Here is a 16,773-nt window from a genome sequence, read left to right on the forward strand (position 1 = left end):
GCTCCTTCCCATTATCACAGTATAATTTTTGCACAATGAATTTTTGTGATGTGTTTTATCAATCCCCCCACTCAGGGCAGTGAAGCTGGGTGGGATATACTCCAAAACCAGAGAATCCACTGGGGAGAGCGGGGTGTCCAATAGATCAAGATGGCTAGTGCAGCCTGCCAATCAAAGCCCAACCCTTTTTAAAATATACTTCACAACTTATGCATATATGAACGATTAGGGGCAGTAAATGAATTTGTGTGCCTTGGTAGAAAGTTCATACTCAGATACTGAATTCAAGTATGATAAAAACATGGAATTCTTACATTGTTTTGGTTTGTGTTTGTGTGTGGTTGCATGTGTGTCAGGGGTGAATTCTGGCTGCTACTGCCGGTTCGCTCAGAGACGTGCTTCACATACCAAAAAAATTGCTTTGGGGCATGCACAGAAGCAAAGAACACCATAGGCACTGCCAAGAGAACCAGTGCAGGGGCGTGGCAGGTCAAGTTACTACCTACTCACCCGAACCAGTCTGAACCAGTAAGAACCCACCTATGGTGCATTGTCTGTGTGTCAGTGTGTGTGTGTACACATACATACTTACAAGGCCTTTCAGTTTTATATCAGTTGGGCTGAATTAATCTTGAGGGTTCTCACAACCCACTTAGAAACCCTTCAGAGTATAAATGAATGTCTAAGTCCTCATTCGCCAATATTACTGATAATAACATGATTCTTAGTGGAATGCAAGCCTTAGTGGAATGCAAGCTGTTTTCAGACAGAAGAGTTCATTCCTTTTGCTGATGAATAACATTGTGCCCCAGAATGGAAGCTAGCTTACTCTTCTAGTATCCTTAGTTGTTCTCCTGTCCGAAGCGGCAGATCTCCTTCATGAGTTGTTTCATAATCATAGACTGCAACCACCAGTTTATCTAAAAAGGGCATACACACAAAACAGGTTTCTGAGTAAAGGCTGCTAGGAATAGAAGGAAATGAATTACATTGAAGACTATGAACATGTGTGAAGACCATGGGGAAGGATATTGTAAAAATGCAGAAATAAAAGAAGCTGAAGATATATTGAAGATAATGGCTGCTGGAACAAATGAGTCAAAATACACACACACATATTTATGTACATACGTATATATGTACGGGTATGTATGCATGTATGTGTAGGTATAGATGTGTATGTGAATGTATCTGTGTATATACGTGTGTGTGTGTGTGTGTGGTGTGTGTGTGTGTGTGTGTGATTTTCAGGAAATTCAGGTAGATTCATATGAGTATAAAGATTTATTGCAACCTTAAGCTCTCTACAAGAATCTGACCAACTGATAGTTAAGGGAAATGAACGGGAGATAAGAGAGGCATTCAAAGTGAGCTGGACTTGGATCTCTTGAGGACTTGTGTCTTATGATATGTTTGACCCTTCCCTCAGACTCAGCCTGGTCATCTTCTACACAAAATGTTGTTTCCAGTGAGTGAAGAAAGCTAAGTAAGAAGCCTACAACACAGTGAAACAATTTAAAAAACTTTTAAAAGTGGTGAAATCAACTGGAGTTAAATTGAAAAGAGGGAAAGCTGAAAGGAGTATTTTAAATATTTATATGGAAAAGCTAGTGGTGCATTGAAGAATGGAATCAAAAGAAATGCAATCAATATTCAAAAAAAAGGAAAAGGAAACCATGAATGTTGTGAGTATGTCAGAAATAAGGCTACAGGTGTATACAGACAATGAAACTGTGTAAAAATATGCTTATGGATCATCTGTGCAATTTATTTAACACACATGTGAAAACTGTGTCTGTGACTAGAAACATCCTGCTATTATTCTTATATCTAGGGATAGGAGTAAGAAATTTGCAAAACTATACGGGCATTACTCATCCTTGGAAGGTAATGCCAAACAGAATGAGTATAAAAGGTTGTTGTTGTTGTTAGTCGCAAAGTCGTGTCCGATCCATCGTGACCCCATGGACAATGTTCCTCCTGGACTTCCTGTCCTCTACCATTCCCCAGAGTCCATTTAAGGTCACGCCGACTGTTTCTGTGACTCCATCCAGTCACCTCTTTCTCTGCCATCGCCTTCTTCTTTTGCCCACAATCTTTCCCATTGTAGGAAGTTATCGCCCAGCCCTCTCCCATCTCTGGATGTGAAAAGGAAGAAACATGTTTTAAAAGACAGAATAGCTGCATGCAGCTTCCTGCCCATCCGCCTTTGTCAATGAGCCATTAAACCCTGAGCTAATCCACTTTACATAATAAAGAGTTCTCCCCTTCAGCTCCAGAGTGATGGGATTAAGGCATGATAATATTGGCCCTTTACCCAACTTGCCACATGGCATCTGAGAATTCAACCAAACCTGGATTCAAAACGCAGCCTAGAGAGTTGCCCCTGCATGGGCCCATGGGAGTCTGACAACCAATCAGAATACAAGCTCAAGATCAAAGGCCAGAGAGGGCATAAAACCAGGGACTCAGCATCTCAGCCTCCCTTCTCTTTTTCTCCATCAACAATGAAGCATGTGATCACCTTTTCTGTTCAGGGTTCAAGCCATGTGGTCCTGTCCACCATTAAAACCATCTTTCCAAGCAGCCTCCATGTCTCCAGTGTCTTTTCCCCCACTTGGAGCCGAACCTAGAAGGACATTTCTTCCAACACCAGCATGAGGCTCTTCTCCAGGGAGTCCTTCCTTCTCATTAGGTGGCCAAAGTCTTTGAGTTTCCTCTTCAGGATCTAGCCTTCTAAAGAGCAGCCAGGGTTGATCTCCTCTAGGACCGACTGGTTGGATCGTCTTGCAGTCCAAGGGACTCGCAGGAGTCTTCTCCAGCACCAGAGTTCAAAGGCTTCCATTCTTTGGCACTCAGCCTTCCTTATGGTTCAGCTTTCACAGACATCCATTGCAAGTGGGAAAACCGTAGCCTTGTCTATATGTACTTTTCAGGGGTGGGTTCTGGCCGGGGCTACTGCTGGTTCGCTCATGCACGTGCTTCATGCGGGCGCATGAGCAGCTCAATAGAAATTGTTCTCCATATGCACAGGACTAAAAAACAAGATGGCAGCCCCAACGGTGCTGACTGGGGGACTGGTTCGGGGGCGTGGCAGGCCTGGGTCGTTGCCGGTTCCAGCGACCCAGGCCATCATACCACTACCGGTTCAGCTGAACCAATCCAAACCGGTAGGAACCGACCACTGGTACTTTTGTTGGGAGGGTGATATCGCTGCTTTTTAGTATGCTGTCTAGATTTGCCATCACTTTCCTCCACAGGAGCAAACCTCTTTTAATTTCTTGGCTGCAATCCCCATCTGCGGTGATCTTGGAGCCCAGGAAATGAAATCTGTCACTACCTCCATTTCCTCCCCATCCCAATTAACAAAATTGAGAAAGTGCAGTGTGACTTTATGCTAGGCAGGGTTGAACAGATGTGTCCTTTTCAGCAGTTCATTAAAGCATGTGAGGAAGTTTATTATGAATTTGTTGGTTTGGAGAAAGTGTATCCTAAAGCAAATAGTTATGGAATGTGGAATTGGTTGACAGCTGAAAACAATAAGAGTGGTATATGACAGAAGAAAAGAGCACGAGAATCAGTTAAATGCTTAGCAAATAGTTAATATTTGAGCAAGGAAGAAATCAATGAGGGTTATTGTCATTTTTGCTTTTGAATGAGTTTATGGGAAATATTCTTTAAAATGCTGTTTGTGACATTAGACATGTATTGGTTGTGGACAAACGTGTTTGCATGTAAACAATGCTATATTGTTGACAGATTCCAAATTATTGCAGCAACGGTTGTAAAGATTATTCTGATGTAAGAAGGAATGTGAATCTGAAACTAATCTATCCAATATCAAGGTATGGGTGTCTAACAGGAGAGCAGAGAATTGCAAATTCTACATAAATGAACAATTAAAGGAAGTACATGAATTTACTGCCCCTAGTAAAATATTTGTTGAAAAGACATGCTTTTGAAAAGTTGGGAATAATATGTCATTTATATCAAAGAATGAAAGTTTGCTGAAAGAAGAAAAAATAACAGCAAATTTGCCTGCTACTGTCCACTTAGAATTACAGAAATAAGACTTGGGTTTATCAGCAAAGGCAGTTAATTTGATGTAGTTTTAAGGCACTATTTTAGAAACCAGAAAACTCTACTCTCTAGTCCCTCCTCAAACACGAAGCCATCTGGGTGACCTTGGGCCAGTCAGTCCCTCTCAGCTCTTTCTCAAGAAGGCAATGGCAAACCATGTTTGAAAATCCTTGTTAAGAAAACTTGACAAGGAGTTGAGTGAGAATCAATTATAATAAATATATGAAAGAAGAGCCAATGGATCAAAAAGAAGGAGAGTGAGAAAGTCATGGAGTAGATGGAGCTGAGGGGATCCCAAAGTGAAAGAACAATAAGGCTGAAGAACAAAAAAAGAATTGGAGTTATGGATATGGTAGAAGCAAACATGGTTTGCAGGGCTAGAGATGAGATGAGAAAAATATATTTGGTTTTCTATGGGAAAATTTAAGAGTCCACAATACTGAAGGATAATATCTTTTAGGAACCAACAAGAACTGGCTTGGGATTGAAGTTAAGGAGAAGACTAGAAATCAGGAGAATGAGAGTTTTCGTCCTGTCTTAGGTACAAAGCCACCAGTGATGGAATTCAAAAATTTTTACTACTGGTTCTGTGGGCATGGCTTGTTGGGCATGGCTTGGTGGGCGTGGCATAGATTGTTGGGTGTGGCTTGGTGGGCATGGCACAGAATGTTGGGCATGGCTTGGTGGGCATGGCATAAATTGTTGGGTGTGGCTTGGTGGTCGTGGCAGGGGAAGGATACTGTAAATCTCCATTCCCACCCCACTCCAGGAGAAGGATACTACAAAATCAGAGGTGCTATTCAGTAGATTCTGACCAGTTCTGGAGAACCAGCAATGGAAATTTTGAGTAGTTTGGAAAGTAAATACCACCTGTGACTAGCCCCATCCCCCTCTATTCTCTGCCTCTTGAGTCCCAGCTGATCGAGAGGAAATGGGGATCTTGCAGTATCCTTCCCCTGGAGTGGGGTGGGAATGGAGATTTTGCAGTATCTTTCTCCTGTCATGCCCACCAAGCCTCGACCATGCCACGCCCACCAAAAAGGACAGAATTGTCCTTGAGATCCCTAGGGTGGTGCACGAGGTGTCAATATGTCAAAATGTTACAGATGCCTCAATGGGAATCAGATTTCTTGCCCAGTCTGACTTTTGACGTGCCAAAGAATTACATTAATAGAGACTGAAACAACTGAAACAATAGTTAGAGCAGGGGGTTCCCAAACTTGGCAGCTTTAAGACTTGTGGACTTTAACTCCCAGAAGTCCTCAAGTCTTAAAGTTGCCAACAACAAATCTGAGTAACAATTTTCATAAGACATGGACCCCATTTCTGCAATCTTTCCCACCTGTGGATGCAGTCCCCTTATTTTGTTCTCTGCCCTACATTTGCGCCCCCCCCCCCAACCCCTCCACTTGCCAACCAATCCTAAGATGCCACAAATTTATTGCATTGCATTGCTAAGAAATCCGGTCTTTGCACAGATCCAAGTCTTTGCAAGGCCTTGGCCAACATCCAAAGTTGAAAGGAAAACAAAACCCTTACCTTGAAGGGGTGAACCAGGAGGTGGAATCTCTTCGGCTGCCAACAGAGGAGTGCGCAACTCATAACCATTTAAACTGGGCCTCTGCAGGAGAAACAATGCTAACTGAAATCAAACAGGCTTTAATTGCAAGAGAGCTGAAAAGTGAGGTAGAAACATTTTTAAAAGCAATGGAAGAAACTAAAATGCTTCCTCCTCACCCAAATAAAATTAGTATTATTTTTGGGAAATTAGATTGGGAAACATTGTTTTATACTGTAGGTAGTTAGCACTCAGCCTTCCCTCTCCTAGAAAAATGAAATATCCTGGGAAATATTAAAAAGGCAGAATATCATATTTCCCTGGATCAGAAACGGAGAAACATGTTTTTAGGCAGGAAGCAGACTTACTCTTAATAGCCCCCAGCTTTGTCAATGGGCCATTAAAAGGCCTGAGCCAGTCTATTCTACATAACAAAGATCTCACCCTTCAGGTGATGGGATTAAGCTATGATAGCATTAACCCTTTACCCATCTCACCACAGGGCGCCTGGGAAGGAGCAATGCTCAACCAAACGTGGACTCAAAGCACAGCCTACAGAGTTGCCCCTGCATGACCCCATGGGACTCTGACAACCAATCAGAATACAAGATCAAGATCAAAGGCCAGAGAGGACATAAAACCAGGGACTTTTAGCATCTCTCTCTCTTTTCTTCTTCTTTGCCCAACATCTGGAAGCATGTGATTCCCCCTTTTCTGTTCAGGAGCTCAAGCCATGTGATCTTGTCCACATTAAGCCATCTTTCCAAGCAGCCTCCATGTTTCCAGTGTCTTTTTCCTCACCTGGAACTGAGCATACCAGAGCAATTTCTCACCTTTGGCTTGGTGGCTGGATCAATAGGATAGTGACACACTTCACAAATCTCAGTGTCTATGGCCCAGTCATCATCATAGTCGAAACTGCAGCAGCAACCCATAATGTCTGCAAACACAAGAGAGGAGACAGAGTCATGAGCCCAGATTCAAAATCCTGAACGTCTAAGATCTTCAGCAAATCACATGAAATTAGAAATGAAAATAAATAAATAAATAAATAAATAAATAAATACATACATACATACATACATACATACATACATACATACATACATACATACATGCATGCAAAATGAAATGAATTTGTAACAAAATATATTGCCCATCATTCATGATACTCCTGAAAAAAACTAATAGGCACTAGAAGCAGCAATACACCAATTACTTGACACCTCACTTGACACACCTATACCTGAAACCCTTATAAACAGAACACCAACACTGATATCTCCTAAACTCTGCTGAAGATGTTTCCTAGTAAGAATAGAATAGAATAGAATAGAATAGAATAGAATAGAATTCTTTATTGGCCAAGTGTGATTGGACACACAAGGATTTTGTCTTTGGTGCAGATGCTCTCAGTGTACATAAAAAGACAAGATACATTCGCCAAGAATCATAAGGTTCAGCACTTAATGATAGCCATAGGGTACAAATAAGCAATCAGGAAACAATCAATATCAATATAAATTGTAAGGATACAAGCAACTAAGTTCCGGTCCTGCAGTCATAAGTGGGAGGAGGTGGGTGATAGGAACGATGAGAAGACGATGAGTAATAGTAATGCAGCCTTAGTGAATAGTTTGATAGTAGTGAGAGAATTATTTGTTAGCAGAGTGATGGTGTTCGGGGGAAAACTGTTCTTGTGTCTAGTTGTCTTGGTGTGCCTGGCTCTATAGAATCATTTTAGGGGTAAGAGTTGAAACAGTTTACATCCAGGATGTGAGGAGTCTGTAAATATTTTCATGGCCCTCTTTTTGACTCGTGCAGTGTACAGGTCCTCAAGGGAAGGCAGGTTGGCAGTAATTGTTTTTCTGCCGTTCTAATTATCCTCAGAAGTCTGTGACTGTCTTGTTGGCTTGCAGAAGTCAAACCAGACAGTTATAGAGGTGCAGTTTGACAGATTCAATCATTCCTCTGTAAAAATGCATCAGCAGTTCTTTGGGCAGTTTGAGCTTCCTGGGTTGGTGCAGAAAGAACATTTTTGGTTGTGCTTTTTTATGATGTTTTTGATATTAGGAGTCCATGTTAGGTCCTGCGATATGATAGAACCTAGATATTTAAAGGTCTCTACTGTTGATACTGTGTTTTCTAGTTCTCTAAGAGGTGGTAATATGGGAGGGTTTCTCCTAAAGTCTACCCCCATTTCTACAGTTTTGAGTGTGTTCAGTTTCAGATTGTTCCAGTCACACCATGAGGCTAGTTGTTCAACCTCCCATCTGCCAAGGTGGCGCAGTGGTTAAATGCAGCACTGCAGGCTACTGCTAGATCAGCAGTTCAGCGGTTCAAATCCCACCGGCTCAGGGTTGACTCAGCCTTCCATCCTTCCGAGGTGGGTAAAATGAGGACCCAGATTGTTGGGGGCAATATGCTGACTCTCTGTAAACCGCTTAGAGAGGGCTGAAAGCCCTATGAAGCGGTATATAAGTCTACTGCTATTGCTATTGCTATTGTATGTAGATTCATCGTTGTCTCGAATGAGACCAATCACTGTTGTATCATCTGCAAACTTCAGTAGTTAGTAACGAAATGTTCTGAAACCTACCCACAAGTTTGGAGAACGAACCTTCACCCTTATCCTACACCAGAGCTACAGATATTCACAACTATTGCAATACAATCACTTGCCTAGAGCATGTCATATCATGGTGAGTACAGTAAGTGGGTGAAACAGGGGCAATACTTGGAAATCACATTCTCCTAGTATCAACCAATTCTGATATCCCTCAAGAGGTAGTACAAATAGTCCTCAACTTACAACCACAATTGGGCCCCAAATTTCAGTTGCTCAGTAAGACAGTTGCTTTATGACCTTACTTGCCAGAGTTGTTAAGTGAATCACTACAGTTGTTAAGGGAAACTGGCTTCCCCAATGACTTTGCTTGTCAGAAGGTCACAAAAGGGGAATCATAGCACCCTGGGACACTGCAGTCATCATAAATATGAGTTCAGTTGTGAAGCGTCCAGATTTTGATCACATGACCATGGGGATGCTGCAATGGTCATAAATGTGAAAAACAACCATAAGTCACTTTTTTCAGCACCGTTATAAGTCAAGGACTACCTGTATAGCACTAATTATAGGAGGCTGGGAGTCACCAGCAGAAGGAACATTTTGCATTTTGCCATAGTTGGAAAAGTAATTTCTGAACAGGCACCATGCCATTTGAAGTCTGGAGTCTTCTTCCTCTTCTCCTCTCTTTACAACCTTAATAATTTTTTTATATCAAGCAAGTATAAAATGCATTGCTTTATATTAAATTGTCAAGGTCTTCAAAGCAATAGAAGAGAATGAAATAAGCAAAATATAGAAAGGGCTTTAGAAATGTTTACAACATTAAGGAAGTAATCAGGTGATGTTTTCTACACAAGTTTGGAAAGTGATCTGTGGCATCGAGCTGTACTTGCAAGGACTTAATTTTAAAAAATGAAAAGATCCTTTAATTCCATTTTGATCCATTTTTCTTTCTTTTCTTTCCTCCTCCCTGCTCCCCTTTTTTCAAGCTGTTTTGCTTTGCGATATGTTTACCAGTTACTGTATGAGTTGCAGTATTTCTTTCGGTAATAATGCAAAATTAATTTATTTTTTCCCCAAGTATTTTGAGTTCACAATTCCTGTATCTGAATGTTGGGTTCATTAATAAAGGAGCTCTTTCTATCTTAAAAAAAAAAGAAATGTTTACAACAAATGAAAAAGAAGAAAGTTGATAACCATCACCCACTTGCTACCAACTCCTCAGCAATTTGGAAGCTGCTGAGAAATTGGTAAAAGTCTGGCTAATTTTCAACTCCACCCCAAGTGATAGGAAGACCAGTAAACCTGTGTCCAAATATACCCTAACTGAAAGTTGATGAGACATAGAGAATCAGGGAATGCTCTCAATGTGCTATGCAAACTGCTTCCCACTTCAGCCCACAATCCTCTTTTGCCCCACTACTTTTGGACTACTTTTGATCTCCTACCAGGAGATAAATAAACTCATATTTAGCCTGAGATAGAGATTGCTGGCAAGGAGCACCTGCACCTGCCCTCCATCCTAAGCCCCCAGCCACACTCATCCGAGCCTGATACATCACACTTCCAAAGTCATCATTGGTGGATGTCTCTCCTGTTAGTGATGCTCGGTGGGAAAATCTATCAAATGCTGCTCTAAAATTATCCCACGGTGAAGCTGAATGGACTGGCTGGATGAGTTGCATCCAATAATATAAGCTTTCTTGCTATGATTGTTATGCAAATCACCAGAGTTTTTGAGTGAATCAAATGGTTGTTAGCAAAACTGCATTCTGCCATTAACTTTGCTTGTCAAAAGCCATCTGCGAAGGTCCTAGATGGTGATCACATGACCAGGATGCTACAACCATTATATATATGCCAATTGCCCAATGCCTGAATTTTGATCATGTGACCGTGGGAATGCTGTGATTGTCATAAGTGTGAGGACCAGTTGTATGTCACTTTTACAGGGCCATTGTAACTTTGGACAGTCACTATGTGAATTGTTGTAAGTACCTCCTTTCCCCAACAAATTGGCTGGATTTTGAAAGCAATTGAAGCTCAACACATTTAGAAGACACCTCCTAGTCTGTTTAACGTTTCATGTAATGTCTAAATTCATTTCCTTGAAGTCCTGAATGCTTCCTGTACCCCTTGGATTTCTCATATGTCTCTTTTGCTGTCCCTAAATTGCATTTATTGTTTTCCCATTAAGGTTTACATTATAAAATTCCTACAGATAAGCATTTATTTACTGAGCACTTATATTTTATGTTACAGATGGGCCTGTTTGCCATGATCCTATCTTCTCTTGTGTTGATTGCAAGCTTGATGCCATAAGATGCCTTGAAAATTCAACCCAAACAAAAGGTGTAAGTTGAACAAAAGCCTGAATATTGTTAGCATCTCTCCCTCGTACACGTAACACACTTATCTCCTTAATTTAAAATAGAGAAAAAAAGATGGCAGTCTACGGAGATTCTTAGTCATCCAGGTGACGGTTGTCCCAAAGGTGCTTTCTTTCAAAAGGCAACTGGGCTTTCTTCTGCCTTTTGAAAGAAAGCACCTTTGGGACAAAGATTGCAGTCATGTCATCTTCTACTTCTTATTTACAAATCAGTTAATTATCATTAGTAGTTAAACTACTCGTTTAACTATAACTTCTAGCGAGTCAGTGTTAAATTGAATCCAACAAACAAAAAAGATACGTAAACAATAATAACATTCACTTACAGCCCAAACACTTATCCTCAAATGTCACCTACAACTCCCAGAGAAGGAAATGTTAGGAGAACATCTGTAGATAACCCCTTGGGAGAAAATTCCACCTAAAGAACCAAGGCTGGGGAATTCTGGGAGTTTAAGTCCACAAAGAGGCCATAGTTGCTGTCAGGGTCTGACTGATACATCGGTCGGAAACTTGTCAGTTGCCCTGCCCTGCGCTTGGGTCTGGAACTCAGCCTTCTCTCAGTTCTTCTCCATTACTTACTTTTAGTCGGGGTGGAAGAAACCAGTTTCTCCTTGGATCCCACAATTTGAAAGGGAGGGAAAGGTCTTCCTCATCACACTACAGAGCTAATCCACATTAACTGTTTAGACAGAAACAGGACTGCAGATGAGAAGATCAAAGATTTCTTCACTTCTCTCTCCTTTCTCTCTCTCTTTCTCTCTTGCCACCTTTCCTGCTGATTTCCTGCCCTCTAAGATCTCTGCAGAGGCAGCACAAGAAATGTGTTTGTAGCACTTGTTTGACCACAAAAAGTTCTAAAGCAGTTCACAAACCCCAAAGGTTTCCTGCCAGCATCACCCCCCACCCCCGCCTTCTGAAGTTCTATAGCTGAATGTTGCAGCTGGCCCCCTATGGATCTCCTGAGCCACAAGGTGTGCAGCCTTATCATAAGACATACTGTACTGTTGTGCCTTTTGAATTCTGGGAACCATTACACTGGGAAGAACACAGAGACAGTATGGATTCAAAGCAGAGGTGGGTTCCTACTGGTTCAGCCCGGTTTGGCCGAGAAGGTAGTAACTTGGCCGGACACGCACCCGAACTGGCTCTATGGCGGCGCCATTTTGATTTTCTGTTCTGCGCATGCGCAGAACAATCTTTCTTGCAAAAATGTACTTTTTTCCTTTTCTAATGTTGTGCGCATGCGCAGATTTTTTTGGGTACAAATGCTCACACATTTTTTGTTTGCCGAACCAGCAGTAATGCCGGCAGCAACCCACCCCTGATTTAAAGGATGTTTCAGGAATGCTTCCAGACATTTATTTAAATGTCAGAGGAGCTCCATGCTCCAGATTGGGTCCAAAGGGATCTCATTGCTTTCTCTTGGCTTGATTTTCCTCAGAAAGAATCACTAAAGAGCTAGTGGTTTTCCCTTCTGAACAGGAAAAACTGACTAGCCAGGAAACTGTTTAGTAGATTGCTGTTCTACTGCACCTGGAAAAATGAGACATGGTGACATTAACCTCAACAACGTTCTGATGATTGCGCTGCCCCCACATTGATTTTTGGCCCCTCATCCTGACATTCCTACTAATTAAATTTCATTCAAATACTCTGAAACTTAAAGTCATGCCCAACACTTGGTGGCTGAATGATTCACAGGTTTGTTCTTTTATTTGAAAAGGGATAGTGTTTATGGATATTTTCTGGAACAAAATGCCTAGGGGGGGGGGGGTTAGAAGGAGATGATGAATAAGGCCCACTTTTGTTTGTTTCACACAAAAATATATCACTGAAATAATTAGCTAGGAAGGGGAGGATAAATTGAAAATAAACTAGGGCACTGGATTCTATGGTGGAGAGATGAGGACAGTGAGTAGACTGGAAAAAACAAGAATGGATCCAATCAAAACAGTATGGAGCTTTTCTGTCTTTCTCTTCAGGAAGGGAGGGAGGGAAGGATGGAGGGAGGGAAGGATGGAGGGAGGGAAGGTTGGAGGGGGGAGAGCGGCAGGAGGGAAGACGAAGGAAGGACAGAGGAAGGGAGAGAAAGACGGAAGAAGGCAGTGTTAGGACTATAATCTAATGGTTGGGTTGGCAATATATAAATCATGTAACAATGTTGTACCTGTTTCTTTCAATCATACTGTAAAATGTGATTGGTTGCTGTTTTCCTCAATCGGCCATAAGAGGGAGCCAGAACGACTGTTAGCTCTCTGTTGGTTAGATGCTGGGCTGATCTGATCTGAGTGTTTTAACTGAAAGACATTGATGACTGACTGTCTTATCCGTGTATGACTTGGACTGTTTGATGGACTCTGATACCTCTATTTCCACGAAAGTAAAAGCCTATTTAAACTGCAGTGTCTCTGTATGCTGGTTTGTGTGTTCTCCAACACAACTCTCACAACGCTTCGCTGAACGTATCGCTCTCCCAATGGGGAGCTTATCTAACACTGGTTATGGGCCCAGAGTATACCAGACGTAGCTAAAGGAGAGTTGGTGTTGATACGCAATACCACATACAGACAGCTGTTTATTTAGTGATTGCACTATCCTGGAGAAGATAGTGAGTGACCCATCAACAAGTCTATCTATGATAACCCGGTTGGATGGAACAAACTATGTTTCCTGATCTATGAAATGCAGTGTACTCCTGCGTAGGGAAGGTTTATGGGATGCTGTACAGAATCCACCGGATGTAACTGCTTGGAATCCAGATAATGATGATGATGCCAAGAAGATAGCAGATTTTCAGTGATGCAATGAACAGGCTGTCAGCATTCCAAGTATCATGTAGAATTAAATCAAAGTCCAAGGCAAAAACTATCTGTAAAGTTCCAATTTAATAAATCAGACATCTTGGCATTATGCTATGAAATCCCAATACTGGAAATGACATCAGAATCCCACCCAGTTAAAAGTTCATGATCTTGTCCCCAAACCCACAATCTATCACATGGTCCAATCTTCTTCTTCCACGCTGGCATCCACACCCAGCTGCTTCCGGTCAGGTGTAAGAGTACGGAGACAAAAGATGACCTTGAGCTTCTAGAAAGGAATGAAAACAATACATTCCACAATCCTACTCCTTTTATTCCCCCCTCCCATCAACTATACTAATGAAACAGCATAATGAAATAAGAGAAAGTGTGGCAGGCCAAAAAACAATTAAAGGAATATAATTGCAGGCCTGACACAGGAGTTGTGTATTATTGGTCTAGCACTGAATGACCAACAATTAATACATATTCGTATGTATTTTCTACTGCAACATCTTGCAGTAGAAACTTCTACTGCAAGATGTTGGGAGAATTTGAAGAGAATTTATGTTCTCTTCAAAAGGATGGAAAGGGAACAACTGAGAGAAAAACCACCACAACATGAGCAGTCGCATTCTACTGCCTATACAGTTCAAAAATGTTATTCTTGTGGGGCTAAGGGACATATAGCTATGTTCTGTAAAAAGGCAAAACAACAGAATGCCAGAAGAGCTAGAAAAAATGCTAATCTCAACTTAGCTATGTCTACTTTGGCTATGTCTAGCAATGCACCTGTAAATCATGATTTGTGGGTTGTTGATAGTGGAGCATCACAGTGCATTGCTAGAGATAGAAAAAGGTTTCTAAAAATGACCACGAGCAAGGAACATGTGTTTTTGGCAAATGGTTGGAAGGTGAAGGCGTCTGGTGAAGATAATGCATGTTGTTAATTCCTAAAGGAGAAGTTACCAATGTTATATGTACCTAACCTGAAATTCAACTTACTATCAGTTAGGGCTCTGGTTAACATTGACTATGTGGTAACCTTTAGGGGAGATAGTGTATTATTGAAAAGGAGGGTAACAGGGTTACTGCTACTTTAAAAAACGGTTTATATGTTATATCGTATGGCCAGATGGCTAACACAGCTTATCATAATGTTAAACCCCATGACGAATGTATACATTTACTACATAGACATATGGGGCACATTAATTTTAAGATGCTGCAACGAATTGTTAAGTTGGCAGAAGGAGTAAAACTAAAACCATGCAGTAAATGTTTGCAATCAGGAGAAAAGCAAAGTTACTCCTGCAAACAGACTGAATGGTTTTAAAACAAAGGAACCTCTGGAGGTTGTTTTTGCTGATTTAATAGGACCTTTGAAATCCAGTTTGGGAGGTGCCTGTTATGTTTTGAGTATCATGGATCATTATTCCCAATACAATTTCTGTTACTTAATGAAAAACAAAACAGAAACATTTCAGTATTTCTTTAATTGGCTGAGGTTTGCGGACAGAAAGATGAAAGCCAAGATTATTACTGTAGTTACTGATAATGGGACAGAGTTTACCAACTATAAATTCCAAACAATGTTAAGAACAGCTGGAATCGAGCACAAACATTCTGCTCCTTATAGGCCACAACATAACTCATTTGTAGAACGAAGAGGGAAAACATTACAGGCCATGGCTCGAACTATGATAGCTGATTCAGGTTTGCCAGAAACACTGTGGGGTGAAGCTATGATGTGTAGTAACCGTGTTTTAAATAATGTGGTGAATACAACAACCGGTGAATTGCCATTCACTAGGTGGCATGGCAGAAAACCAGATTTGAGTTACCTACATCACAAGTGAGACTGAAAGGGCAACATAGAGCTCGACATTAGGATATGAGGCTAACCATAGGTTTTGGGAGAAGGGCACAGCTAAGGTTCACTGTAGCACTAGTGCTAAGTTTATAGAACACGGGGTGGAATAAATTAGAAACAACTGATGATGTAATTATCGACACCCAAGTAGTCCTTAATGATGAGGTAGGAAAACCAGTAATCAAAGAAATTAAGGAAGAAGTACATGACGAACCAGAAGAACAAGAGCAGGTTATACAAGAGAGTCCACTGGTGAGTCCTGAAATACCTAGATGTTCTAAACATGTAACTAGACCACCTGACAGGTATCAGGCATCTATAGCATGTCAGGCAAGTAAGGTTCCTGCTAATTACCAAGAATTAACTCTATATCCAAATGAGGAACAGAAAGCTTGAAAAGATGCAATGGAAAAGGAATTGAAATCATTGCAAAGGTTAGAGGTGTATGAAAATGTAAAGTTACCACTTTACGTGCCATTGATTGTAAATGGATTTTCAAACTTAGAAATAGTGTAGGTGGGACTGTAACCCATAAAGCCAGGTTAGTTGCACAAGGGTTTGCTCAGTAGCAAATGACTATGATGAGGTCTTTGTGTCTAGTTTAAAGGGTACAATGTTATGTGCAGCATTAGTGTGGGCAGCTAAGAACGAATATATAATTAATCATTTAGATGTAGAGACAGCATATCTTCATACACCATTGCAACATACTATATATTTACAGAAGCCTGCAGGATTTAAAACTGATAATAAAACTGATTGCTGGAGGTTGAAAAAGAGCCTGTATGGCTTGAAGCAATCAGGATATGAATGGAACCAATGCATAGTTAAAGAGTTAACTAAGATAGGTTTTAAAGCTGGCATTGCTGATCCATGTTTGTTTAAGAAAGAAAGTAATGGTGTGATTTCATTGTTGTTATTGTTCACTGATGACATAGCATTAATCACTAAAACTGAGCAAGAAGCTATGAGGATTATAACACTGTTAAGGACAAAGTTCAGTATAAAACATCTAGGTGAGATTAGGCAATATTTTGGTTTAAAAATAGATAAAACTAGGGAAGGATACAAAATCTCACAAACTGAGAAGATAAACCAGCTACTCAGAATGTTCAGGATGGAACAGTGTAAACCAGCAGAAACTCCAATGGGACTGGAATTTAGCCATGATGATGTACAAAGCTCTATGTTTGATAAGGGTATTTATCAATCATTAATTGGTAGTTTATCATATCTGAGTAATTGGTCAAGACCCGACATAGCATTTAGTGTAAATCAATTAGCCAGGTTTAATGCTGAACCTGCTGAAAGGCACTGGCAAGCTGCTAAGAGGATATTAAAATATCTTAAGCAAACGATGCATTATGCATTGTATTTAGAACCTAGAGATGATCTGAGTTTAACAGCATATGCTGATGCAAGTTTTGCTACAGATGTGTCTACACAGAAATCAACATCGGGGTTTGTTGTATTCATGAGAAAGGCACTAATTGGATGGCG

General features: G+C 40.9%; 1 protein-coding gene across 1 annotated transcript in view; it reads right to left on the minus strand.

Annotated features, from left to right (window-relative positions):
* The window catches only part of LCK (LCK proto-oncogene, Src family tyrosine kinase), a 48,474-nt gene extending 37,106 nt beyond the window's left edge, over window positions 1–11,368 (minus strand). The window contains exons 1-4 of the mRNA XM_032228626.1: window positions 11,179–11,368; window positions 6,472–6,578; window positions 5,620–5,701; window positions 830–920 (exon numbers count right to left, since the gene is read on the minus strand). Coding sequence (XP_032084517.1) covers window positions 830–920; window positions 5,620–5,701; window positions 6,472–6,573 — 275 coding nt within the window. The 5' untranslated portion in view covers window positions 6,574–6,578; window positions 11,179–11,368. The remainder of the gene's footprint in view (window positions 1–829; window positions 921–5,619; window positions 5,702–6,471; window positions 6,579–11,178) is intronic.
* Between the last annotated feature and the right edge of the window lie 5,405 nt (window positions 11,369–16,773).

The sequence above is a fragment of the Thamnophis elegans genome, chromosome 12 (assembly GCF_009769535.1).
Source record: "Thamnophis elegans isolate rThaEle1 chromosome 12, rThaEle1.pri, whole genome shotgun sequence".
In the NCBI taxonomy this organism is placed as follows: Eukaryota; Metazoa; Chordata; class Lepidosauria; order Squamata; family Colubridae; genus Thamnophis; species Thamnophis elegans.